The sequence below is a fragment of the Dryobates pubescens genome, chromosome 17, assembly GCF_014839835.1.
Source record: "Dryobates pubescens isolate bDryPub1 chromosome 17, bDryPub1.pri, whole genome shotgun sequence".
NCBI classification, from domain to species: Eukaryota; Metazoa; Chordata; class Aves; order Piciformes; family Picidae; genus Dryobates; species Dryobates pubescens.
In genome coordinates this window covers 11920576-11947293 of record NC_071628.1, presented here as the reverse complement: position 1 = coordinate 11947293, position 26718 = coordinate 11920576, and the positions used below count along the sequence as shown (strand labels likewise).

At 43.0% G+C, this 26718-nt stretch overlaps 1 protein-coding gene across 1 annotated transcript in view; it reads left to right on the top strand.

Moving 5' to 3' along the window:
- Positions 1–1268: 1268 nt before the first annotated feature.
- PDE8A (phosphodiesterase 8A) overlaps positions 1269–26718 on the top strand; it is a 153264-nt gene continuing 127814 nt past the window's right edge. The window contains exon 1 of the mRNA XM_009897276.2: positions 1269–1652. Within this exon, the coding sequence (XP_009895578.1) occupies positions 1587–1652 (66 nt within the window). The 5' untranslated portion in view covers positions 1269–1586. The remainder of the gene's footprint in view (positions 1653–26718) is intronic.

Here is a 26718-nt window from a genome sequence, read left to right as displayed (position 1 = left end):
GGCGATCTTGAGCAAATGCCTTACACGATTTGTGCCTCACTGACAGAAAGAGGTCAAAAAATCAGATCTCCATACCACTATTCTTGTAATGATGCTGCCAGTCTGAACATTTGATTAAAATATTTTGTATTTTGACAGCAGTAACTTTAATCTTTCTATGCAGTTGCCATAACAACAAAAAGCCCAAACCAAACAAAAAACCCACCACAAACAAAACAAAGAAACAAAAAAAGAGAAATTGTCTCTTGCCATATAGATCTTTATGAATAATTGTTCAGCAAGACAGGTTGCATATTAGAGAGAAAAACTCCCTTTTCCAGGGTAGCCAGGGACTTGGAATTCCTGTTTTAGGGATTCTTAATGAGAGACCTTTCCCAAGTGGGCCAGGTGGCTGCACTAAAAATGAAGCTATGTGTGTCTTTAAATAGATGAGAGAGAGAGAGAGAAGAGAGATCACAGTCAGTTTTGAAATTGTAGGGCACCAGCTATCTGCAGTGGCACTGCCTGATACACACTGTAAACAGAACACAGAGGATCGCTCTTTTGTTCCCTACTTTTATTTATATTTATTGCAGCCCCTCTCTATAATGTGCATGGTGTGTTTGGGTAGAAATGTCACTTTCTTGATTGAACATGCTCCATTATGTACACGGGAGCTCCACACCATGAGGAAAACTCTTTTGCTTGAGGAAACTTCCTTAGGCAGCCTCATGGTATAGCCTGATTTGTATGGACTCTGGCAGGGGACCAAGGGCTGTTTTATAAATTCATTCCTATTTTATACAGACTTTTAAAAGTGGAAATTTTTTAAGCTGACCATGTGGCACATGGAAGTCCTGCCAGCACCTGGCTGGGGGCTCATGGCCGCTGTGGGAAGGGACCCTGCAGGGGTTACCCACCCAGCCTGCTGGGGCACACGAGTCTGCTCATCCTTAGGCAGACCTGCTCAGGCATTTGGTTCCAACAGCATTTGCAAACAGAGCTTTGTGGGTTAATATGTGGCCCATACCTGTCTGCTGAGAGCTTTACATTAATCAAAATGAATGTATCTCAGCTCAGAACAATCAGCCTCCTGACATCTTCTCGGGCTTTTTTTCATCTAGTAAAAATGTTTATCTAGCCAAGCAATAAGCTGAATGTAAGTTGGCTTTATTACTGTAGTGACGTGGAATGGCTGGTTGCTGGGTGACCTTGCTTCTGATTTTATGGTCTAGGCCAGCTCTGGCAGCAGAGAGGTGTGGCCACGTATTGCACTCTGTTGTCAGGCTTCTGAGATGATCAGAGGTTCAGTGTCAGTTCTCCTATAGTCCGTGGGAAGCAGTAAATGTTTTTCATTTGTTGTGTGAAAACCTGAATCCACAAGGAAGGTCTGAGACAGGTAAATGCTTGACAAGAGCTAAGCTCTGTGAAATCCGGCGAGGAACCGGAATCTGCAACCTGGGATTAGACCAGTGACCATAAAACGGACTTGTGGCTTACTGCAGGGTTTTTGCAAACTGGGATACTAGAGCCTCCATGGTTTGGTTTTGCCCAGAGGGTGATTTAATGTTCCGCATTTGAAACCAAAGTTTTGCAACTAATCAGACATGGAAGAAAACGAAGCAGCAGATATTTTGGAAGCCAGCCCTGTCTCTAATGGTCCTTGGTGCAAGGTGAGGACTTTTTATTTTCCCCCCAGTTACAGAAAGTATTATCTCTCTCTGCTGTTTACAAGAGACTTCAGTAAACCATTGCCCTTGGATCAGACTGAACACAACCTCTGCATAAGCTTTTGTAAACAACTTCAGAAATTCCTTAGAGCAAGGTTGTACTAACACATTAGAAATAGAAATTAAATGGTAATGTGCGTGGTTAAGCGACTGTCATCCACCTCCCTGCAAGTATCAAATATCTGACTAACTACAGGTTCTGTGCCGTGGAAACTACCAAAATAGTTTTCTTAGGTGCTTGGAAAATCCAGAAACTTCTTATAATTTTAGCAAAGCCACTGCTTTAAGATTTGCAGGTCAAGCATGTTTAGTAAAACCGTGGCAAGCATAGGGTAAGATAAGCATTAACCTTGGGCAAACAAATTGACAATTTAGCTACATGGAACTTGATGTTCAGCAGCAAGCTTCTCATGTTCTCCCAGAACTCACTCAGGAGCATGTAACCATCCTAATGGGTCAGATGTGCTTCTTGTCAAATCCCAAACAGCTATGTTCAGAGATTGTTTTCTGTTTGCTTGTGTTTGTAATTTGATCTCATGTAATAACATTGTCCTCAGCTCACATATAACCACAGTGGTAACTCTGACATCCTGTCTGAAAAAACCCTGTGTTGTTTCCTGTGCTTGAAGTTTGAAAGATTTCCAGTCTGGAGAGGTTAGCATGTTTATATTAATCTCCTTCTGCTACATGAAATTAAATTATTAACATTCTTGGACCTAGGGATTCTACCTCCATTTTGGTTTCCTCACAAATACTGGGGATTTTTGCCTTCACAAATTCTGGAGGGGGCTGGTAGAAGTTTTGCTATTGCCTGTGTTGAGGCCAGGCTTTCAGTCCAGACATTTGTGCTTTGGAGAAAAAGTCTCTGGGAGATCACATCAGGAATGTGCCAGTTAAGATTTTAGCTCAGAGCTGCCTTTTCTTGGTAGGAGTTACTGGAAGTTAAGACAGGGAACTTAGGCAACTGTCATTCTGCAAAATAGCTAAGTGTTTGCTACCTGTTAAAAAATATTCTTAGTGACTACAGAAATGTATGTATCTAATGAAAATATGTTTGGTTTCAAAAACTGGCCAAAGGAAGGGAAACACAATCACAGCCACAATGTCCTGTTGGAACTTCTGCATGGCATTGATTGCTTTGTACATCTCCTACAGTACTGCCCAGACAGTTGTTCATATTAGAACTTAGGATCCTTCACTTGAGTGTCTCCAACAACAACAAAAAACCAAACCAAACAAACCCTAACCAAAAACCAAACAAAAAACCACCACCCCTCCCCAACAAACAAAAAAAGCAAGCGTCACTGCTGCATCCTCTGTTCACTCTTTATCTTCTTGTTTATCCAGTTAAAAGGCAGCAACAAGCAACACTCAAAAAAAAAACCCCAAACAAAAAATCAAACCAAAACCCCCCAAACCCCACCAAAACCTGGGAGGAAACAATGACAGCAGTTTGTAAACACTGAGGCTGAAAATTATTCACCCCAAATATTTGGCAAGTGAGCAACAATAACAAAATATGTTCACAGAACTCGAGCCGAGTTTGCAATCAAACAGTCTGTGTTTTCATAGTGTGTGTTATTTATCTCAGAGCCTGATTTCTGGGGAGGTGGAGTTAGAAACTGATTTCTGGAAGTAGCATGGTTATAGCAGGAGAGAGTATATCGAATAATAATGCGTACTCCCTCACGGCCTGAATGTTCACAGAATAAGTGAGGTTTTACATACTGTTGCTTCATGGTTCATGGGATATGGTTTTCCTTTTGTAAATCTGGGATTTTCTTGGTTTCACTTTAATAAAAAGGAAAAAAGTTGTTGGTTTTGTTTTTGTTTTGGTTTTTTCCCTGAGAAAAATCTAGAGGAAGTTTACAGTCTTAAAATGTATAGTTCTGTGTGCTAGCACATTTTTCTCAATAAGTACTGAGGAATAATATTTAGAATAGCTCATTAACCAGCAGTTCAGCTACTGCCTTCCCATTTTTTTTCAAGTGCAAATTTGTGTTTGCAAATAACTTTGTCTGCATCGTATTGTGGGTACAACTGTTACTCATTAGAGCCCCTTTGTCGGCATCGCAAAATGTTGCAACTGAAGATCCAACTACAAATATTTGCGTTTGTGTTCCCTATCTTAGTGTTTAAGTGAGCACAAGCTTGTTTCAAGATGCAAGTGCGAGTGTGTTGATGTTCTTTTATTTCTGTTTATTATAAAATCATAAAACATTGTCATTTTCTGCAGTGAGGCTGGGGAGTGCCTCCGCTGTTACTCGGCACCGCGACGTGCATGCGGTCTGGCTCGCGCCAGTGCCAGCAGGGCCTTGCTTTCATAGAATTTTAAATGCACTTGTAGGCTTTTAAATACAAAGAAGCTGGTTAGCTATTAACTTGCAGAAATATCTGATTTTAAAGAACAGACGATTACAAAACAAACTGGATTTTCACCAGCTCCTGAAGGGCAAACAGTACACTGCATCTAGGGGGAGAGGGAATTTGGTCCTTGCGTTTCCCTGCAGTGTGTTTGTGTTGAAGCTTTTTCACTCTCGTAGTACTTGATGTAAATGTTAATGAGCACTCCGGGGGAAATGTGTTAACAAGTGTACCTTTGACACAGGTCCACAGCTAAGCTTTGCTCTGTAGCTACAGGCTGGAAAGATTAGCTGGAGAAGTAGCTTGTGCTGCTTTTGAGGAAACTCCTCTAACACGAGTTCAGCAGAGCTTGCTGAATGCTTTGACTTTGCTGCTCTGTTGCAGCTCAGGCTTGTGCTTGCTGCTCTACAGAAGAGTTGCCAAGAAAAATGTGAGTGCTTGTAAGAAAAAGAGCAAACTCCTAAGAAAGGGATACTTCTAGTCATGAATGGGCTGCAAATAAGTCTGCCTGGGCTATGGCTTTCATGTGGTGAGGCAAAACCATCTTGACTTCGTACAAGCTTTGCAGCAGAAATGATCCCTCCTCCTCCTCCCTCAGCACTGATCTTGATTAGCAATAAATATGGGTGATAAAGTCATTACTGTAAGCTGTTAGAGTAGAAAGGTAACAGTAATGCATTCATAAACACATTTACCTCATCACTGCACTTCTTCCCCTTTCCACAAAGAGCAGGTTGGAGATTCAAAAATGGAAATCATTTGGAGCATGGGATTTTTCAGCAGTGTTCAAACCTGCTTTAACTCATATTAACGTGCAGATGTTGTGTTAGTGTCTGGCCAGATTAATTCCTGGGCCTGCCATGACTTCTGTGAAAACCTATGCAAAACTATTTTTCAAGATTTGGCTTGTTCAGCTCTTCACTGCTGTGCAGTATCGAATCTTCATTTCTCCCTGATGAGAAATAGCTCGTATTTTAGACTCTTATAGTGAGAGGAGTCCAAGGTTACTAACAGTTCTCTGGAAATGAGGTTAGTAATTTCAGCTCAGCCCTTGTGAGCCTTGTCTGGGGTTTGCACTAGCGATGGCAAACCCTGCTGGAGGAGAGTGCCTGTGTCTCATGTAGCAAAGGGCATCACTGATGTTTGGAGTCCTCCCATTCCCTGGAGCAGAGTGTCCTGTGAAGGCTGCTGGTGTTATGGCATGGCTCTCCATTGCTGGTCTTGCACTGACATCCTCAGTGCAAGAAGCTTACCTCATACTTTTTTGCTTCATGTGAAATTATTTCTTTCTGGCTTTTATTGTCCTGTGGACTGACTTGCTGGGGAGGGACCTCTGTCAGCCTCTGTTTTGGAGCTGACTTTTTGATTTTCAATGACTTCAGTAAGGAGGAGGAGGGTGGGATAAATGTGGACTAGCACGTTTGAGGGGTGGGTGGCCCACAGAGCACAGTGTGAGACCCCTGGGCAAGCTTGACCCCTAAGTCAGCTATGGAAAGGCACCGCTGCTTTCTGCTCACCACATCTCCATGTTACAGGTTTGAAGCAGGCTGCTCAGAATGTACTTGGGCTGTGTGTCTCAGCTATACCTTGGCTTTGTGGTGTGGAAGAGCCCAGGGATGGTTTTCTGGAAGAGGGCGTTCATATGAGCACTTTTAATTTGAAGTGCAGGTGAAAGAAACACCAGTCTCCACAGTGGGAGATCTCCTCGCTGTGAATTGCTGCTAGATAAATGTGGCCTTGACTGGGTAAAACATGTCCATGGGATGGAAGCCCTCTGGCACAGTACTGCAGGAGGACACTGCAGTGAGGAAGAGAGGTTTATTGTGTGTCGTTCTGCTCCTTTCCTCGCCTCTGCAGGGAGCCCCACCTAACCAAACAGCCCCCAGCTCTGTCTGCACAGCCCTGCTCGAATCTACTCAGCAGGGATGAGGAGCCTGCAAAGGCACCCACTTCCCCACAACACAAGTGTGCTGTTGCTTCACTGTCTACATGAGTCCCTCTCTGCGCATGGCTGGATTTTTGGCTCACCCTATCAGAAAGTGGTGGTAGAGCTCAGACCTGAGATACACTGCTTGGTACTGTGGATGGGTTAAAAAAAATAATCTTATAAAGTGATGGGTTGAGTTAGAGCCTGGCCCTGCTCTTGCTGAAAAATTTGATGTGGGGGATCCTGGGCACTGGATTGCAGGCAGGTTGGCTCCCTGCAAACACTGATACCTGGCTTGCTTCCTCTGATGCAAGTTTTTTCTAAGGCCCATTTCTGCCCAAAGTGAAGTGTCTTCACCCAGGGCATGTGTGAAGCAGGGCTGTGTGGGGAATACTGAAGCCCCCGTGGAAAGACACCTCCTTCCCTTGTGGGCTGTGTCACAGAATCACAGAATATACCTGGTTGGAAGAGACCTCAAAGATCATACAGTCCAACTCTTGACCCAGCACTGAAGGGTCAACACTAAACCACTTCCCTAAATGCCAGGGCACTTGAAAACCCCCAGGGATGGTAACTCCACCACTGCCCTGGGCAGAACATTCCAATGTTTGATAACCCTTTCAGTGAAGAAGTATTTCCTAATATCCAGTCTAAACTACCTGTGGTGAAGCTTGTAACCATTTCCTCTAGCTCTGTTGCTTGTCATCAAGGAGAAGAGGCTGGCCCCTTCGCCTCCCCAACCTCCCTTCAGGAAGTTGTAGAGTGTGATAAAGTCTCTGCCTCTCCTCAACCCTCCTCTGGTCCTGGGAGGAGATAGCATGTGGCACCTCCAAATTCAGGAGAGGTCATAACCAAACAGACTGCTTGCTTCTGTGACCCCTGGCAGTGACAAAAGACAGAAGTAATTTTTATTACTCTATTCTTCCTTAAATATCCACCCCCACAAATGCAATTACTCTTCTCAGCTGTTATATTTCTGCTGTCGGTTTCTGTACTCTTAAATTCCAACAGGTCTAGGGAGGTTCTCCTCCCCTTCTACTCTGCCCTGGTGAGACCACACCTGGAATACTGTGTCCAGTTTTGGGCTCCCCAGTTCAAGAGAGACAGGGATCTGCTGGAGAGAGTCCAATGGGGAACTATGAAAACAATCATGGGACCTGAATATCTCTCTTATGAAGAAAGACTGAGAAAGCTGGGGCTATTTAGTCTTGAGAAGAGAAGGCTGAGACTCTTCTCAAAGTATAAATATCTGAGGGGTGGGTGTCAAGATGAAGGTGTCCAGTGACAGGACAAGGAACAATGGGTATAAGCTGGAACACAGGAGGTTCTACCTCAACATGAGGACACACTTCCTTACAGTGTGGGTGACGGAGCACTGGAACAGGCTGTCCAAGGAGGTTGTGGAGTCTCCTCTGGAGACTTTCAAAACCTGCCTGGATGTGTTCCTGTGCAGCCTGCCATAGGATGCTGCTGTGGAAGGGGGATTGGTCCCTTCCAAATCCTAACATTCTGTGATTCCTGTCTGCCAAAATTTAGCACAAATAGATATACCAGTCAGCAAATGTCCAAGGCCGTGTAAAAATTGAAGCATTAAAGACAAAAATTCCATCTACAATGTTCCTATCTATCTGTCTGGCTTTCAATTTTGCTCTTTCTGTAAGTAATCCAATTCCTCATCCAGCCTGGGGTTAAAATTCAGGTCAAGAAAAGTGCCAAATTCTGTCAGATTTTGATAACTTATTTGTTGTCTAACTCACCAATGATCTGGTTCTCACATTCTAATAAACTGATTACCCATCAGGAACTGGACTTGTGCCTTGTTGAATGATGAATCTTGCTTTAGTTGCTTAAAAGGAAAACATATAAGAAATGCAGAATTCTTGTTGACCCAATGACTGAAAGAAACATCACAGCATTCCTTAAATCAACAGATGGCAATTTTCAGAACAAAATCTGAACAGCAGCCAGAATCTTACAAGGCAGGATGTGATACTACGGCCAAACTAAGACCTTGAATCTTCCCAGCCTAAACTGTAGGGATGAGTGGGGAGCTCTGCCTGGTGACATTAGCTTGTGTCTCAGAAAAGCTGCTTGTGCATGAACCTACCAGCTTTGCAGCCAGGAAATTTAATTATTGCTTCCACAGTAGCCCTCACAGAGTACCCTCTGCATGAAATATGCATTCATACGTGATATGTCCCTTTTTTCCCCTTCTTGTTTCCGCATATGGAGTTAAGGTTAATGTTCCATACACTGTGGACAAATAGTAGTTGCCATGGGTACCAGAGCCTTGAATTTGCTGTCTCCTGAGTGATTAAATTCCCCACCTTAATTTTACTTTATTGGTTTATTTATGTAGCTCCTTATTTCCTTGGTTTGCTCTGTTTGAGAGAGGAAAGCAGGATGTTTCACAGGCCACTTGTATCTTCTCAGGGTTTCACATTTTGCACAGCCATTTCAGGGAAAATTGAGGGTATTTTCTTTCACAAGGTGCATCAAGCAGCAGGAAATACCCCAGAGTGACAGCCAGCATTCCAGACACTATGTGAGCCCTAGGCTCCACCGTGCATTCCCTGGCTTTTTAAAGCCTCTGATACTGGGGAACCCACAGCCTCACTGGGGAGCCCACTCCAACACTGTTATAGCTTTAGCATTTGAGTGTTCCTTCCTACCATGCTATCTCCATGTTGTGTGAGCCCTCCTCCTCTTGTCCTGTCTGCGGGAGATATGGAGGAGAACTTTATCTGTTCTTCTTCACATGAGGCTAATGCTGATAACAGCCAGAACGAGCAGTCAGCCTGCCTGCTGGGTTTCACACAGAGAATCTCTGTTGGAATCTGATGGGGTTTGAGAGTTTTTTATCTTAGGTCCTACAATAACAAAAGGGTTACATCAGTCCGATGAGATTTGGAGGCCTTTGCGACACTACTAGCTGCTGTCCCAGTGACTAGCAAACTGTCCAAGTGTTTAGGTTTATTCCATAACCCTAGCCCTCCAGAAAATGGCATAAAATAATATTGAAATTGGAACCACAAGCTATAAAAACATAGCTCTAGTTGGTAAGTAAAATGAATAAGTAGCTGTTAAATGCAAAATGAAAAGGCATAAAAGGACAGTTGGAGCTTTTGCTGTTTAATCTGAAGTGTTCTATAAATAAAGCTAGGTCGCTACATATTGACAAAATTGGTCACCCCTAATTTAAGTCATGTCATAGGCAGTGGAAAAAGTGTCCCATAGACCTGACTAATGTGGATAGAAATAGAGAGCAATTTGGAAAAGTAACGATATAATGCCAGCCTTGTGACTGCAGATCCTGCAAGGTGGACGTCAGTGCTGTCAGCTGAATAGTGCTTTCCTCCAACAACCGTTTATGGTGATTGAGGTCAATTAACTGGCACTGTTTACTTTGAAGCCACGATAATTAAAGCTAAGAGTGTCATCTGCGTTGTAATTAACATGCTCTTCTGCACCTAATTCATTCTGACAGTATAGATTAATGATGATAAATGACACACGAGGATTTATCGTGAGGCAATTCTACAGGCTGCCTCAGACAATCACAGGAAGTGATTGTTAAGTTTAGGTTATTGTCCTGCTTTAATCGTGCGTGCTTGTTTTTAGCTTTGTTTGGTAGTGAACCCATCCAAGGGCTTCATAAAGACTTACTTGTGGTCCCTCAGAGGCTGAGGCACAGGGTGGTGATACTGCTCTGATTTTTTTTCAGCGCTTCTAGTCCCTGCTGATATCGGTAGAAGCTGGGACTGATCAGTATTTCACTAAATCAGATTGCTTTGGCAAATGAAATTCTGTGTGAGTCTGGGCGACAGGGTCAGCCATGCGGTGAGATGCCTATCTCTGAGTAGGCAGCCTTGTTTGGTACCAGTGCTCTTCCTCCATAGCAATGAAGTCTCTTCCTTTGATGCCTTGGGGAGGAAGGATCTTTTTCTCTGAAGCGTGGTACAGGGCTACAGTAACCCAGCAGTCCTGTTTGCCAAGAACTGCTGTGCATCTAAACAATGGTCTCAAGGGTCGTCAGTATTTTGAATGGCAAACACACACTATACAAAGGAGATGATCCCTCAAAATTAGTTCCCCCGCAAGCTTAGAGCCTCAGGCATTTTCACTACTTGCAAATCTTGACTTTCAAGCCAAACTGGTAATGGCTGGGAGGACAACATCTTGTGAAGCTGAGCAGAAAGTAATAAAAAATTATATAAATATAGCTAAAATTTCCCAAGCATATGGGGCACCCAATCTCTGGTTACTTCTTGCACAAAGTAGTTACATCATTGCCTTTTTCTTGTAATAGCTTCCTTGTGTACACAAGGACTTAACCTGTCTTATTTAGACTGCATCACATATTGCTGCAAGAGTACCTGATTAACAAGCTGATCAAAGTGTGCTGTTGCATATGTCAATAAAGAGGAATTAATACATAGGAGACTAGTAAGAAAATGTCAGATTATAATGGAGATTTGGTTTTCTTTGCGTTGAAGCGTGGCTGCATGAGCAAACAAGTGCTAATATGATGAGCTGAGTTCCACTGCCTCCCCTCCCTAAGGCTGGAATTTTTCCCCACTTCTTGCCTGTTCCACTATTTGTACCAATCCTGACCTACCTCACTGTGAACATGAAGAAGCTTCACCACAGCTAGGGAGGCCTGAGATTTTTTTTTACTACAAGAGAAGATAGGGTGCTACTGCACAAATGCATGGCAGTGGTATTTTACCAGCAGCAAGTGTGTGATGGGGGTTTGACATTTTCCCCTGACTCATGCAGGAGCCCTGCCCTGAGAATCAGGATTTGAATCAGCTCCCATAGTTTGTGTCAGGTACTGATCACAGGCCTCATCTTTTATTCCTTAAAATAAATAGGGCAAATGGAGGATTTGAGCTGACCATGTAGCCAAGTGAAAGCAGTTCTCCAGATACCTCTTCTCAGGGCACACAGCAAGACACTGGCTTGCTTTTCTTTGTGGACTAAATGAGCCAGAAAGAAACTAGTGATCATAACCTCAGACTTGAATGGACTAATTCCTGCACGTAGGAATTGTACTTTTGATTGTAGAATAAGGCTCTCTGGCAGAATGTACAGAAAACCAGCTTCTCTCTAGTGGCACAGTAATGTGCTGCAGTGCCAGAACAGCTTATTTTAGGTACAAGTGACTTTGTTAGCTCTGCTTCCTTCTCCATACACTTGCTTTTTGGGTTTCTTTTTGTTCTTGGCAGTAGCAAAGGGAAGGAGATGAAAGTGGGATGGTGGAGTTAAGAGAAGGAAAAAAACCCCACTGCAATCAACCAAAACCAAGAATTTTATTTCAAATTTTACTTTTCTTTTCCCTTTTCACTGACAGGATGGAAATTTTCTTATTAAGAGCAATAAGCCCCTTAATTTTTCTTCAGAAAAAGTTTGCTGGATGGAAACACTTTGACCAGATCTATCAGAGACTGGAATACTAAGAGGAGACAGATGTTTAGCTGATGACTCCAAGACCCTTAGTATTAAAACAGGTAAATGGTCACCTGGGCCCTGCCTACCTTGGCAAAAGCTGTTTTATAGTGGAGCAAGTCTGCTGTGCATTGTAGGGTCACTGTGCCAGGATCCCAGCAAAATTAGGGTGCTGTGTACTAGCAAATGTGCCTGAGACACAGATGGGCACATGGCATGGAGAAGATACCCAGGTGCCTGCATGTGTCCAGAACCCACTTCCCTCTTCCCCTTGTTCCTGAGGATACCCCTCCAGTCTCCTGTCAGTTCCAACAACCTCTGCAGCGCCTTTTGCAGTGCTGACCCTGACCACCTGGTCAGCTGAAGCTGTTGTCTACCCCAAATGGACTTGATGTGGTCTCTGTTGTAGGTGATCTGCGAACGCCACATACTCTCACACTGTCCCAACACAAGGCTTAGCTGCAAGTGGTTTTAGTGTTTATAGAAAAATATTGCTCTGCTTTGCCTGTACAGCCCTGGGGACACTAGCTTGATCGTGGTGGCTGTTGATTGTGCAATGGTGCTCCCTGTGCCACTTCCCTCTGCTCTCTAATACAATAATTTCTCTTCTACTAGTAACTACATGGATAGGTATGTAGACACAGAGGAAAAAAAAGAAAGGTTGGGAAAGAATGAAAGAGGAGAAACTTTTGTTTGTTTGTTTGGTTTGTTTTGTTTCCCTCTTAGGAACAAAATCTGTTGGGAAATAAGTGTGTCTGAACTGTCCCTTCTTCCCCAGTCTTAGAGACAGTGACAAGGCAGCTTTGGAAGGGAGGAGCATGTGGATGAAAGAGGAAGTCTCTGGGGCACCATGGCTGGTATTAGTGTTTATTTTGCTGCAGAAATGCTTGCCTTGAAGAAACTGGGGTGCATCTGAAAGGATTTATTGTGCTGGGCACTGCACTTTGGTCACAACAACCCCATGAAATGCAACAGGCTTGAGGAAGAGTGGTTACAAGGCTGCCCTGTAGAGAAAGACCCAGGAGTGTTGATGCAACAGCTGGCTGAATGTGAGGTGCAGTGTGCTCAGGTGGCCAAAAAGGCCAAAAGCTTCCTGGCCTGTATCAGGAACCGTGTGACAAACAGCACCAGAGGAGTGATTGTCCCCCTGCACTCAGCACTGATGAGTGCACCTTGAGTATTGTGTTCAGTTTTCGGGCCCTCGCTGCAAGAAAGAGGTGCTGGACAATGTGCAGCGAAGGGCAACAAAGCTGTTGAAAGGTCAGATGAACAAGTCTCATGAGGAGTGGCTGAGGGAACTGAGGCTGTTTAACCTGGAGAAAAGAAAGCTGAAGGGAGACCTCCTGGCTCTCTACAACTCCCTGAAAGGAGTTTGTAGGTTTGGTCTGTTCTCCCTAGTAATACAATGAGAGGAATAGTTCTATCAGGGGAGGTTTAGACTGGGTATTAGAAGAACCTTCCTTACTGAAAAGGTTATGAAACACTGGAACAGGCTCCCCAGGGAGGTGGTTGAATCACCATCCCTGGAGATGTTTCAAAGTCATGTAGACGTGGTGCTGAGTGACATGGTTTAGCACCAGACTTGGTAGCATTAGATAATGATTTGACTCAATGATGTTAAAGGTCTTTTCCAATCTAAGTGACTCGACAATTCTATCATCTCTGTAGTTTTTCCTCTGTGAATAAGAAGGCAGGGGTTGGGAGCAGGGCTGGATGAATGGTGAGTTTTTTGGTTTGCTCTATGACTCCTCCCCACAAAATATGTAAAGTAAACACAGGTCTAATGAAACTAAAATCAGAGGTTCCTTTGGAGAAAATTGAGGTGAGTTAGGAGAAAAAGCCTTACATTCTGCAAACTGTTCTTATTTAAATCCAAACTGAATGCCTGGTGTTGCTTTATAAGCTGTTTATTTTTGTCCCCTTTCATTTTGGAAAAGAAAAAATGAAACCCAAAACATTTCATTTAGAAAACACCAAAGCAGAACATTTCACAGAATCATAGAATAGTTGAGGTTGGAAGAGACCTAACCCCTCTGCTCAAAACATATTTGAATATGCTATACATTTCTGGTTTTAATTTTTGTCTGTGTTCACACTCATTTCCCAAATTTGTCTGGAATTTCCAAACAGCTCCAGTCCACCTCCCAAACTGTATTTTGGGGGTCAACTTAATACTTACCTTTTTTTCTAGTTTCTTAGGCTTCAGTTTGGGATATCTATGTCCTCTTTGCCAGACTGACAATATATAGAATTTTCAGAGTACAAAGTTTTCACCAGATGTCAAGGATTTCAGAGTTACATTTCATATAGCTTTATACAGCCACACATTTCTGACTTTATAATTTGCTTATGACAGCACACTTCTTACTTGTGACTTTGTGTCCACAAAAGATGCGGACACTTATGGAACTAAAACATCAGTACTTGTTATGAAAACTAGTACTATACTGTCTGGTTGACTTCCTACCTGTGTCCACACATCTCAGAATGCTGATCCATGTCTGCCAGTGATTTACTAAGGGGACAAAGTAATATGTGCCACTTATTCACTATTTTTCCCCCTAAGTTAAAAAACCAAACCAAAAAACAAACAACCAAAAGCTAATAGCACATAAAGGTCAGCTGGTGACCCAGAAACTTGAATGACTAGGATGCCTCAGACTTGGTTGTGACCAAAAGTTTACACAAAGCCTATTAAAAGGTGCATTGGGAAAGTAATTTGTTGGTTCCCACAACAGTGTTACCTGTGTGCTCTGTGGAGTTTGACACCTGAATTCTTAATAGTTGGGGGGTGACTGCACTATCTAAGCTGCCATTTTGGCAGGAATTTTTAATGGTAGTTGGTGGGATCTGGACACTGACTAGAGCAGTAAAATTGATTTTTGTCACATTTGTAGTCATGAGGAGCTATGGGGAGAACTGAGATCTTCTGTGTCTGTATTCGAAGTGCGATAATGTAAAGACCATGTAAAGGAAACCCCTATGCTTGCTTCCAGTACCGCATAAAACTTGTTCACCATGAAACAGCTCTGTCAGAAATTGCAACTCAGCCCTTCTATTTTTGTTTCCTTCTGTCAAGGATTTTAGTTTCCTTTTGTACCTTTTCTTAATACAAATCATAAAACCAGGCTAAAACTCAGGCGTTCCTTTGCAAAACTATTCCCTCATGCTTTCAGCTGGAGCAATTTTCCAACATTGACAATGAGCTCACAAAATGTTAGTCTGACTCTAAATGAGATTTTTCCACAGTTGGCTGAAGGTTTTGGCTTAGTTCTAGAATAAACTGTTTCGGAAACATTTCTGGAATGGATTCTGGATAACCTGGCACCATTTAAGGGATTAAAAAGTCATGTATAATTTGCCCTTTCAAAATACTCAAGGCTTTTAAATTTCTCACCCCAGAAAATATCTTTCTTTTCATCAAACATCAGCTGTTTCCAATTGCTTCATTCTATTTTGGTCACCTATTTTCTTTTTTTCCTTCCCATGCATGACTAAATATCTCCTTTAAATCAACTTGAAGCAATTCATTTTTCCATTCATCCATTTGGTTGTGCTGGTTTCTTTCACTGTTGGAATGCTACATGAATATCGTACATTGAAGGAGCAATATCATCTGTGCAGTCCTGAGTTGCAGGAGTACTTGGCACCAGTTCTGCAGCTTAATACATAAAACCACAAAGACAGCTGCCAGTTTCTGCATGTTTTAACTGGTTTATTTCCTGCAGCTCTGAGCAGAAACCTGAGGCCACAGCAGCCCCACAAAATAGTGTGATGCCCAGGTCCATGGTCTCATGGTGAGCATACCAGCTCCCAAACCAGTGGGACTAATTCTGTCTAAGCTCAGCATCAAGCTCCCACAAACTGGTTCTTTTGAGAGTGAGGCAAACTGAGCCTAGGAACCAGAATGCTGCTCTGGCTCTGCTGCTTATGAGTTATTTTTGAGCCATCTCTTTTCAGTGCTTGGCTGCTGGCTTGGATGTGCTGGCTTGCTCAAAGCAATGGCACAGGTTCTGTGCTGTGTTCTCTTACCTGGTGTGAATGTGGCATACTAAATAGGTTGCATTACTTCATATGCAGGCAGCTGGATCCCCTGTTAAAAGCACAGTGAGATGAAGGTGCCAGATCTTCTTTTAAGATGTGTCAATGCAAGCCCTGCCTTGAGTTTCATTGACCAAAGAAGTGTTACTGCTGCTCAGTTCTGTAGCACCTAAATGCAATCTTGCATTTGCCTTGATTTGCATACTGAGGAGCGCACACATGCTGCTCTTCAGTAATCTTGTTTCTGTTGCCCTCATATTAGAATGAAATGTCTCCAACCTTTGATCTCTTGTATAATATACAAACACCCACCAGACTGCTGATCGATGTGTATGTGGTACATGCATTTTTCTTCCAGCTGTCAAACACAGAAGCTGAAATTACCCAGAAAAAAACAAATATGAAGGCCAAGAGTTTGTTTAGGTTTCTTTCTTTTTGGTGAAGAAAAGAATATGCTGAGACTGATTTGACAAAGTGAATGATCCAGCTTTTCGTGGCAATTGCATCTCAGCTCTAGCTGCCCTAGTCATGGCTGAACCAGGCTACGCAGCACGCTGCAGGCGAAGGAGTCAGGGTCAGGCCTGCCAGTAGGCCCCAAGTACTAAGCCTTTCTGTCCAGAGTGGGATACGTAAAGCTACATTTCCCCAGGATTGCTGCCAAATGACTAATCTTGGACACTTTCAGGCATTCCAGTATGTCTGGTTAGTGGTTACTCTAGCCATCCTATCATGTTTTTGGGAACCAAATGTTTTGAGTGCTAAAGCAAGGTGCATATTATACAAAGGGTGCCTATAATGGATTCAGGTAAAGTTAGTTGCCAGCACATCGTGGCTTTACATCAAAGATAACTGTATGAAGAGGGAGCACTGTGTAGATACCCAAAGTCAGAAATGCAGAGGAATCAGTCTGCTTTCTGCATAAGTTTATTTAGGAGTCATGGGCAGGGAGGCATAGGAAGGAGGGATTTCTAAACACTGAGTGAATTAATTAGTGCATTAACTTCTGTTTTCATTTCTGTGCAAGTGACACCTACCTGTTATGCCCAGAGGTAAGCTAACAAGATGGTGCTTTGCAGTAAGGCACTGCTCAGACAAGCATTGCATCATTTACAGTAAAAAAGAGCTCATGTTTTCTACAAAGAGAGCCCAAGCTTGTCAACTATTCTGTTCCATAAGCTTGCTTGTTGCAGTTTACTAAGGGACCCCCTAAAACTGGACTAACTGTGATGATTCCTTCATTGTATGGTTCACAGAGCTGTCTCAGAGCATATTCCAATGGGCACTCAAGCATCATCTCAATAGGATTTTCCTGCCTTTTTAAGGTACAACATACATTTAAAAAACCCCAATAATGATTACCTCTTGTGCATAGCTGAAATGCTTTCCTGTAGCCAGTCCATCTGCCAAAAGCTACTGCTGTTCCATGTGATTGTTCTTGGGGTCTCACTGTGCTCTTTACTTCAGTGATAGATTATTATGGATTCCAAAGTTCAGTCAGAAGAAGAGATGTCCTGTCCGGATTTTAACTGGCTTGTTGGATCTTACTTTGTTCTTATGCTATTGGATAATGGGCCAAAGGTGGCACTGTGTAGACTGTGTTGCTGAGAGTTGCATGACACTACAAAATTTTCCTTTTGATCCTTCTTTTTCTTTTAAATTTGCCTGCCTCTTTTTTTCCCCCTTATATGGAAGCTTTTTGCTTTGTGTCTCCTGTTTGGCATCAGTGCTTGATGGGTTGGATCAGGTCACAGTACTCGCTTGTCTAACTGAGACAGTGTGGATACCCAAGAAGATGAGCTGACTGGCACCACAGCCAGTCATGTGAGGAGGAAGCCATGCACCAGTTCCTACCTCAGCTAATGCATGGCATTGTCTTGTCTTTGTGGGTAACACTGAATCTTCTTGTAAATGTGTTGGATTCCGTGGTTACACTAACCTATTGTCTTTGTTGAGAATTACAGTCATTAACCTGTTGTACTAGTGCAAGGAGGTACTGTCATGTTCTAACATGTTCCCCTAAAATACCAGGTATTAACGCAGAGGAGGCTTAAAAGCTCTTTGTCAGGGTCCATCCACCCTAGCTAGCCAAGCCCAATTTTAAACTCAAACAACTTAATACTCAGGAAACACACATTAGAAGAAAACTAAATAGCTGATTTAAGTGGGAAGAATTAAGGGAGGTTAATGGATGTGGATGCTACCCTCCCGTTCTCTGACTGCCTGGAGTGGCCTGGGGATTGTCCCCTTGAACAATTTATCCAGAGCCATTCCAGGACTGGAGAGCCACGCTTGGCCCTCCTGGCTCCACTCTGTACCAGGAAAGGGTGGGAAGACTCCAGCTGCAACCATCCCATCTGTCTGGCCATAGGAGGCCCTTGAAGTACAGAACCAAATTAATTCCCTCAACCCCGGTAATTTTCTTGAAGGCAGATCAGCAGGTGGCATGCCTATGTTCTGTGGCTTGCACAGGGCATTTGTAAATGTCTCAGGATGCCTGTGTTTTGATCACTATATCCCAAAGACGTGCCTCTAGCATTTTTCTGTGCCCACAAACAACATTTGAAAGATACCACACAGAGGACCAAAGCCATATGCAAGTGCTTGTGATTCTACAGCTCCTTGCCTGGGTACCAGCACCCAAGCACTCCAGGTGATTTGGCTGCTGACAGCCATAAGGAGGCTGTGAGAGAGCATGCCAGTTTGCTTCTCATCTCATCAGAAGTGTGGCTCTCGAACAGGAATCCAGTTGTTATGCAGAAAATTCCAACAGTTCCGTGTTCCAACAAGAATTAAGAAGTCTTTTAAATCAGAAGAGTTAGGAAAATGATGGTGACGAGCGCTGTATCCTTGTACAGCCATGGAGAGGTCCTCTGTGGGTATCTGAGCCTCCTCAAAAGTGCCATGTCACTTCCAATATATGTCAGAAACCGAGTCATTCCAGGGTATGTGTACCCCAGAGTACCAACTCCTTTTTCTGCAGTATTTCCCATTCATAAAAAGCCTCAGAGAGATTCCTTTCCAGGGGCAAACCAGCTATACTAAATCCCATCTCACTTCATTGACTCTTACTAGCATTGTCATGATATATTGACCTTTGGAGAAGTGTAGTCTTAAGTAAGTTTGAAAAACTTGTTGTATTAGAAGCCTTTTAGAAGATCATCAGACAGCTCAAGCCTGTGGTTCACACCAAGCAGTTTTTTGCTCATGCTGACCAAGATGTGCTAACTCTAGGAGGGGCAGAGCTTTACCGCAGAATCATAGGTTATGTTAGTCTGTTACCCTTAAAAAATATGGAATTTTTCTTGGCTATATTAACTATCCTAAATGTACAATTTCCCAGAAACCACTGAAGCTTCAAAAGGTGGGTGCTGTGGGAGACAGATTACAGCCTCATTTTCAGGCAATGGCAAATAATTCCTAAGTGACATAGGACAAGTCACTCAATTTATGTTTTCTTGTCTGTAAGGGATTAGAATCATACATCAACCAATATTGATGATATGCCTCAGTATGTCTGTGGTAGGGCCGCATAACCTTAGATAGTGAAAGACTACTTCCATTTGCTGCCCAAGAGAAAAAAGAAAGCAGTATAGCAAATGTTTTAGAAGAAATCCAAAGTTTCTGTAATCTCTTCTGAGATACTTTTTCCACCGAAGAAGTTAAGAAAGCTTGGATGTTGCGTATTCTAATGTGCATAATTTAGCTGAATGCTTTAAATTCTTTTAGTTATATGGCTCCCTTCTGTCTGTTTTGGTTTACTTTTTTTTCTTCTTCTTCTTTTTTTTTTTTTTTCTTTCTTTTTCCACTGTTGAGCTTCACAATTGTTCCATTTAGCCACAGTCACCTAAGGTCAGGCTGTACCTTGCTATGGAGCCGAACTGCAAACAAGGCTAGCTAAATCACGTGTCTCCATCCCGTTCCTGTTACTAATCCTCCCAAGTTCTAAGCCTAGCACTTGGCAGAGCAACAGAAGTAAACTTTTTATCAGAAGTTCACATTTTCCTCAAGTGGAAGATGAGCTGGCCAATTCCTGCCTTATTTAAAAGATGTAAATTGGGAGCTGTCTCAGATTTATTTCAATGATGCATGAGACACAGACAACTGTATTTCAAGAACAGTGTTTGCGCAATATAAATTTAGTCTGGTTAAACTCTGTTTCTGTTCCCAAAGTGTCTTTCAGAGTGCTTTCATTAGTAAATATGCTGTCATTGTTACAAATACGATGCTGGCTTTAAACCGGTGAGAAAATGGCCAAAGTACACACAGTTTACACTCTGACAGGAAGCTGGCCTGGGTATTTAGGTTTTGTTTGAAATCAAATATTTTTTATTCCTGCTTCAGTCTTTGTCTAGAAAGGTCCCTGCTTAATTTATGTTCTCTTCATCTTAAAATTTTCACAGTCTTATCTCTGCTTCAGTTCTTTATTATGTCCACTGCAGGGGAGCAGGCACAGCAAATTCAGAAAATCCAGTTGAAAGGTTGTTATACTTTGTCCTCAGAGCCTCTGGGGAGCACAGGTGCTGCCAGCACAACCCTGTGCAAATGCTAGGATCTAGCATAAAAGACTATACTAGAATAGAAGTGGGATCAATCTGCCCTAATTAGGGCAGCTCAAATAGCAGCATCAGATAAACGCCTCAGACAGGAAAGTAGAATTTGTAATTCTTAATGTGTTGATGTTCTCAGTAGGTTGCTACTTTAAGATAACAAAACACGTTGTATTGTGACAAAGTAGTGAAAACGCTAAAATCCAAACCGAAACAAGATAAAAGGAGAAAACTATCAGCCCTCATAGTTGGGTGTTTATATATTCCTCATATAGGTCAATACTTAGGTACATGTGGGAAAGTGCTTACAAAATATTTTTGATAAATAGCCTACTACTACTGAGATAGAAGGGGAGGAGTTACTTGGCATGCTTTGGGATGGCTTGGTGTGTTCAGGCACCCCCAGGCTGCCGTGAGAGCATCAAATCTCTACTACTTGGTACTGGAATGGTACAGCCGCAGCCCGTCTGGGTCCTGCTGTAATCAACTGTTGAATACGAATTAAGTAGAATCCACATAAAGTCTAATATAAAGCAGAAATTACTACTATTTGAGAGAGGAAAAAGAAGAATTCAAAGAATGCTTCTGGTGTGGGCTGGAGATTGTAATGGTGTCCACACACCTAAAGGCAGCCTGGTTGCTTAGAAATAGATAAATCACATTATCATCTGCTATGACATTGAAGTATAATTTCCAAGACTGTACCTCTAGCAGATTGTTCTGAACAGTTCTGAGACATTTAGCACATCCATCTCTTCCTCCAATGGGCAGTATTTTTAGGACTAACAGGAAGCTTTTCAAAATGTGGGTAATGTTGTATTAAGATGACTGTTGCAGCATTGTGCTAATGTACAAGAAAACGGAATTAAAGGCTGGGAGGAAAAGTGAAGGTGGATTTTTCTAATGGACTTCCCCATATTAATGAAAATGAAACGTTACAATAAACAGACAAATAAAAGCAAATCTGATTTAAAATTACTTTAGTTTGCTGAAGTGCTGTGTTGTGACCATGAAGGAGACCTTTAAGAGGGATTCTGGGTACTAACCTCACTACTTTGGAGATACAAAATCAGCAGGTATGAAAAGGTCTGGGTTTTCTAGGAAAACAGTCTTGTGGTGAAAAAAAAGTCTCCTTCTATTTGACCAGCACTAAAAGCCAGGGACTGAGGCTTGAATCAATAAGCTATTAAGCTCTGCAGCGAAGAGAAGCTATGGTGCTATCGCAGCTCCTGCTAGTTGGCCTAGTTGCCCGCCCTGCCCAGAGTGCCCCAGCAGCCCTGGCCCTGCTTTAGGGCACAGATTGTCATTTCACAGGGTCCTTTCTATCCTAGAGGGTCACCTCCTGGTGATACTTCATTTCTTTTTTCCCCCCACTTTAAGAAGCAACCAGCACAGCTAGCCAGCAAGGGAATAAACAGCTTGTTTCACAAAGAACATGTAATCAAAGGATCTGCTCCCTCTAACCTAAACCTGTATGTCAGTGATTTCTGAGTGTCTAACACTGCAGGTAATTCTTGCAGTGATGGATATCTTTATTATTATAGGTTAGTCCCTTTTTGCCATTCTTAAGTGTGCAGCAACTTGTGCTGCCAGCTGGGAGAAGTTTGCATTTCTCGGGTTTGTTTTGTAAAAACACCTGCATGAGAGACATAGGTGTATTATACTTACTAGGTACACCTATGGTCTCTTGCACAGCACTTTCCAAACAAGCCCTTGTATACTAACTTCTTCCTGTTATTTGGCTTAAAATGTTAAGAAAAACTTGAATGAAAATGCTGTAAGGAATGGAATTAGCTATATTGCTTTTTCTTCTCGTTTGATTTGTTTTTCTTTTTGACTGCCTTTTACATAATCAGTGAAATACCTTGCAGCTGGATGCACAGTGTCAGCAGTGAGATGCCTCTAGATCTTTCTGGTAAATGAGCAAGCAGTTTAAAGATCAAAAGAGAAATGGGAATGTGGCCTGCTTCTGCATCCTCTCACTGCTGCTGATCAAAGGTAGGAGGAAAATTTGGACCTGCCTAGACGCTAAATTAATTGTGGGTGTAAGAGATCTGTTACGTGTCTCCATCTCTATGGGGCACTTAGTACAGAGCTGAATGGTGTCTTAGACAGTGGCAGGTGAAAGTTCAGGCTAATCTGCTGCAAGAACCTGCAAGAAAACACAATCTTTCCCAACATCCCTCTCCTAGAGCTTCCCATAAATCCCACCTCAATGGAGGAGAGTGAGCTGTGGCAGAGGCCCATGATGTCTGGGGTATTCAGGGCACTGAGTGAAAAGTGCACAAGTAAGATGGCAACTCTAGGTGCAGCAAGCGGAGAATGATGCCCCTGCTAACCATACATGAGTCACCGAGTACCACACAGCTGCAGCTGCTGCCTGCCTCTGTGCAGCACAAATCTGTGTGTACTCTCAACCTGCTGAGAGTAAGCTGAATTTAGACTGTTATCTCTTGTAGTATTCTTCTTGAACACCTGTGTTTCTCCTTGGTTAATTTTGCTGAGATTTGCTGTTCCTGCTGAAATAAACAATGGCTGTGTTTGGAGAAAGCTTTTGTAGTGAAGTTGTTGCAAGCGTTTTAGTATGGAGTAGAGACACTTCTGCCTTCTCACATTGCCCCTTTCTCTCAAAAGTCCACATGGCTTTTCTCACATGAAGAGTTACTACCTTAGTTTCCTTTCAAAAGGGATGTCATATGCATGAAATGATCCTGACCTTCTCAAAAAACTTGCCTGATGAACTCTTGAGAGTGCAAGGTGATGAACAAACCTTTGTTTTGTCCAGTTTGGTATACTTGTCGTGGCAGTGAATTGAAGACTGATTGACTTAGTTATTTTAATTCTTTGTAAAGCTGATGTATGCACTGGTTTCCTCTGGAAGGGCCCAAAACCAGAAATGTAAACCAGATCAGGATAGTGGGAAAAGGCATGTTTAGCACTTAGGATATGTGAGAGATAAGGGAAGGAGTGGCATTGCTTTTGGGGTTTTTGAGGTCTCATTTCTGCAAAGAGGTAGCAAGTAGAGAGTTGTGCCCTGGAAGTGTTTCAGGGAGACAAAGAAATGGCACCACAGCTCCTCTCGAGCGAGAGGAGATTAAAAAGCCTCTGGACTAAGCATGAAGAACCTACCAACATAGGCACAATAAGTGCAGACTTAGGAGGTGCTGCCAAGACAGACATGAACCATGAGATCAGCCTCCCTCAGTTTGTCAGATCACCCCCCAACCCATCTGCAGCACCCAGCTGTGCTGGCTGTAACCATAATTCAAAGAAACTGCCAAGTGCTGTTCTGCTTAATATGACAGATCTGTCTGTGATAGCTGTGCTACAGCCAGCCCTGGTGAGTGTGTTGGGAAGGACGGTGCCCATGTGGGTAAGATTTATGTTTGTTAGGGCTGTGGTGAGTAAGCCTGCAAGGGCTGCCTTCCCCTTTTCAAAAACTCAAGATTTATCTCCCCAACACAACCTGAGTCTGTCTCTCCCCCCCACCTCTCTCTTTTAATAGCTATCCTCAGAAAACTTACATGATCTGGTTTCTTCACCTGCTCTCAGTGTGGTTTCTCCTTCTCTCTCCCCAAAGTTCTCATCTCCTCTTGCAATTCTTGTGGTGTTGCTTTTCCTGCTGCTCAGTTGCATGTGCAGGCAACTGTAAAATGGAGTTTACAAGACTCATGATCTATGAGAGCTGTGCCATGGCACCACAGAGGTCAGATTCTTGTACATTCCTCCTTACAGCTGTCTGCACGCAGAGCTGCATGCAGGCAAGTGGCAGGGAACATTGCTTCCCTGATGGGAGCTTACAGAAACAAGAATATAGTTGGAAAAATAGTGTGAATCGTGAATCCTCACAGAGGCTGACTGCAATGTTATGAACTGGATGTGAAGCGTTCCTGGAAAAAGGGGTACATTTTGGAGAGAATAATAAATTGTGCAAGCATCTCTGGGTTATCTGTCTGATGGTAGGGTATGCTTCTCTTGGTTACTTAAGGTTTTAGCACCTCACAAATGTGACGATATTGCCTTGCTCCATAGAAAGAACTAACGTCAGGGAAAGATTGCACATAGTCATATGTGACCACATGTACTTAAAAGTATTGATTTCGCCCAAGGAAAGGAAAGGTACTTGAGAATATAATTAACAGTTAAGTGTTTAGATGAAGGCCAGTTCCCTGTCTTATATACAGATGTGTCTGTAGGATTAATTTTTCAGATGTTTGAGTGATCTAGGAACATAAATCTCTCATCTTGTACATGGGACTTTTTTTTTTTGCTACAGTGAATATGCAATAAATTACTGCACTGTATGACTACAGACAACAGATTGTGAAAGCTGTCTTTTGCAGCTGTACAGCCTGTCTTTAAAAGTAATTTCAGAGGTTTTTAGCTCCTGCTGCTGCCATACTGCCGGGACATGTTTCTCATTCTCTATTTTGTTGTTCTCTTTGCCACTCTTACTCCATCCATCTCTGGGAAGGGTTAAGAGTGCCTGTGCAAAAAGGAAGGTTGCTGGACCTAGCACTGCTGGTTAAGCAGGAGCAAGTAAGAAAGCTGGGCAGCAGGCAGTGGGGACCTGAGGGAGGGAAAATGGGCAATGTGTGTGGAATCAAGGAGAGAAAGTCTGTAGTTTTTAAAGCTTCTCTCATTAGTCTGGATGGACCCTGCTGCTGGGGTAGGCTGACAAAGACTAAGACCTCCTAGTTTTGGTGACTGAAGAAAACTGACCTGTTCATGGAGGAGCCAGATTGCTTTGTTTCTTTTACTTTCTCTTACTGGATCCTGACAGGCCACAGTATGATATCGGGGTTACGGCATCAGACACCAATTTATGAGTATAAAGGGCCTTGAGGCTAGTGTCACTCATGAGCTGGGCCAGAGGCTGGCTTGCTAAAAGGAAGAATCTGATACCCTGGAGAAGCAGAGGGACAACAGGCAGCAAGACCCATAGGGTACAAGAAATGGGTACACTGTTCCACCTAAGAAGGATCAGTTTTCTAGCAGAAGCACCAGTTTTCAACCTCAGTTTATATCATCACATACTAAATTAATGCAAGTTAGCTCAAAAATGCTTGAAAAGGTAAAATTCTCCAACAGATAATTCTCTATGGTCACAGCTGGCTGCATGGCACTGTATTCACATAGATAATCCTGCTTGTGAAGTGTAGGATAATTATAGGGGAGTGGGTGGAGACGACAGTGCTTTGTTCCTCCCTTCCCCACAAAGTTTTGGCTGACTTGAGATGAGGCCAGGCAGTGGGAGCTGGTGGAGGCTGCTTTGGCAGCAGCAGCTTCCAAAGCACTCCTCCTTCCCACTAAGCTCTGGGGTTGGCACTGCCAGAGCAGCTGAGTGTAACAGTGCAGCCTCCTGCCTCCTGGGTGTACTGCCTTCCCTGGACTGTGTAGGGCTCCCAGGCTCAGGGACTGGAAAGATAAAGATCAGATGGTGGTTTTCTCTAGATGATGACTTCAACACTTGGGAAGAAAGGACTGGGCTGGAGAGGTAAACCTGTGAGACTTGAAGATAGTGGTAAGGGCTCTGGCCCCAGATCAGTTCAGGAATCTATATCCACAGTGCCTAGAGAGATCAGCAATGCTATGTGTCAGTCTCAGCTTCCCCTAGAGTCAAAGTCAGCTTCCTTTGGGGCAGAGAAGGTTGTGGTCTCACCCTTTCCCCCTTCATGTGCCTTCCTCCTGAAGCCAGCAGTATTAGAAGCCCCAGACTCAGTCATTAAAATTGGGTGGCAGAGAGGTCACCATCTGCATCAGCTATGCAAGCAGGTGCTGCTTTTGGGTGATTTGGGGAAAACATACCAAAAAAAACCACCAAACCCCAACAAAGTAGAAAGTATACAGAAAAACAGAGTAGAGAAGCTATAATTGTAATGCTAGGGAATGATTGAGAAGTGTTAGACATGGACAATTGTGAAACTAGAAGAAATGGGAGGATTTTGTGGGATATTTAAGGCGCCTGACTGAGCTTTTGGAGGTCACAGAGGCAAGAATTGCTTTGAGGCTAGGCAAATTACTTGGATCTGATAGGAGGAAATGGCAAGACAAAGCAGATGACAAATGGGGTACTCAGAGGATGAAACAAAAGAATGTGAGGAAAAGGAAGGAAGAATCAGGAGAGACTAAAAATATGAGAAGGGGAAAGAAATCTTTACAGTAGGATGGGGCTGGAACAGTGACTTCCCCACTGTGGGACAGTTGAGTATTCAAAGTGGTAAAGTTGAGAAGTGGGGATACATTTTTCTCCCAGAAACTCTGTGTCTGTCCCGCTGATCACTGAGCAGCAGTGAGTGTGATGTGTAAACTATAGCTGAAAAAGTAATTTTGTCACCAGTTATGACAATAAATCTTGTATGCACACAAAGCATCTGAGCTTTAGACTTGCATGTCTTTGGTGCTAAGATTGGAAAAAGTTGCTGACTTAGAATGTCTTGAAGGCCCTGATTTCCAAGCAGGACAGACAATTGTCTATGTTCTGCAACTGCAATTATGCAACAACGGCAAGGCAGACAGCCTTCAAAGTGCTGCATCTGTTGATTGCTTTGGGTTTTTTCAGGACATCAGAAAGCAATGCAGAAAACAACCCTCTTGTACTTCTGTACATTCCAGGAGCTGAGGATGAACTGTCTCAGGACAAATTTTATGCTTGCCTTGTGTTGCCTGAAATTGTGCAGTT